Raw genomic sequence first — 226 nt, 5'->3', positions numbered from 1 at the left:
CCCGAGCCTCTGCACAATCAGCTGCATCCCGTAGCAAATCCCGAGGACGAAGATTCCGTTGGATTCGACGTAGTCGAGGAATCCGTCGGGGAAAGAGGGGGCCCCCTCGGTGTGGACGGAGTGGGGCCCGCCGGAGAGGATGATGACCCTAGGGTTCAGGTCGGCGATGGATTTGAGGGAGGAGGTGCCGGAGACGCAGAGGGAGAGGACGTTGAGCTGGCGGATC

The 226-nt window shown here is 62.8% G+C and overlaps 1 protein-coding gene across 1 annotated transcript in view; it reads right to left on the bottom strand.

Annotated features, from left to right (window-relative positions):
* LOC109847347 (GMP synthase [glutamine-hydrolyzing]-like) overlaps positions 1-225 on the bottom strand; it is a gene marked incomplete at its 5' end in the record, with an annotated part of 8,164 nt that extends 7,939 nt beyond the window's left edge. Inside the window, 1 exon segment of the mRNA XM_020416579.1 lies at positions 2-225. Coding sequence (XP_020272168.1) covers positions 2-225 — 224 coding nt within the window.

Source organism: Asparagus officinalis, chromosome 7 (assembly GCF_001876935.1).
Source record: "Asparagus officinalis chromosome 7, Aspof.V1, whole genome shotgun sequence".
Lineage (NCBI taxonomy): Eukaryota > Viridiplantae > Streptophyta > Magnoliopsida > Asparagales > Asparagaceae > Asparagus > Asparagus officinalis.
This window is presented reverse-complemented; position numbering and strand designations above follow the sequence as displayed.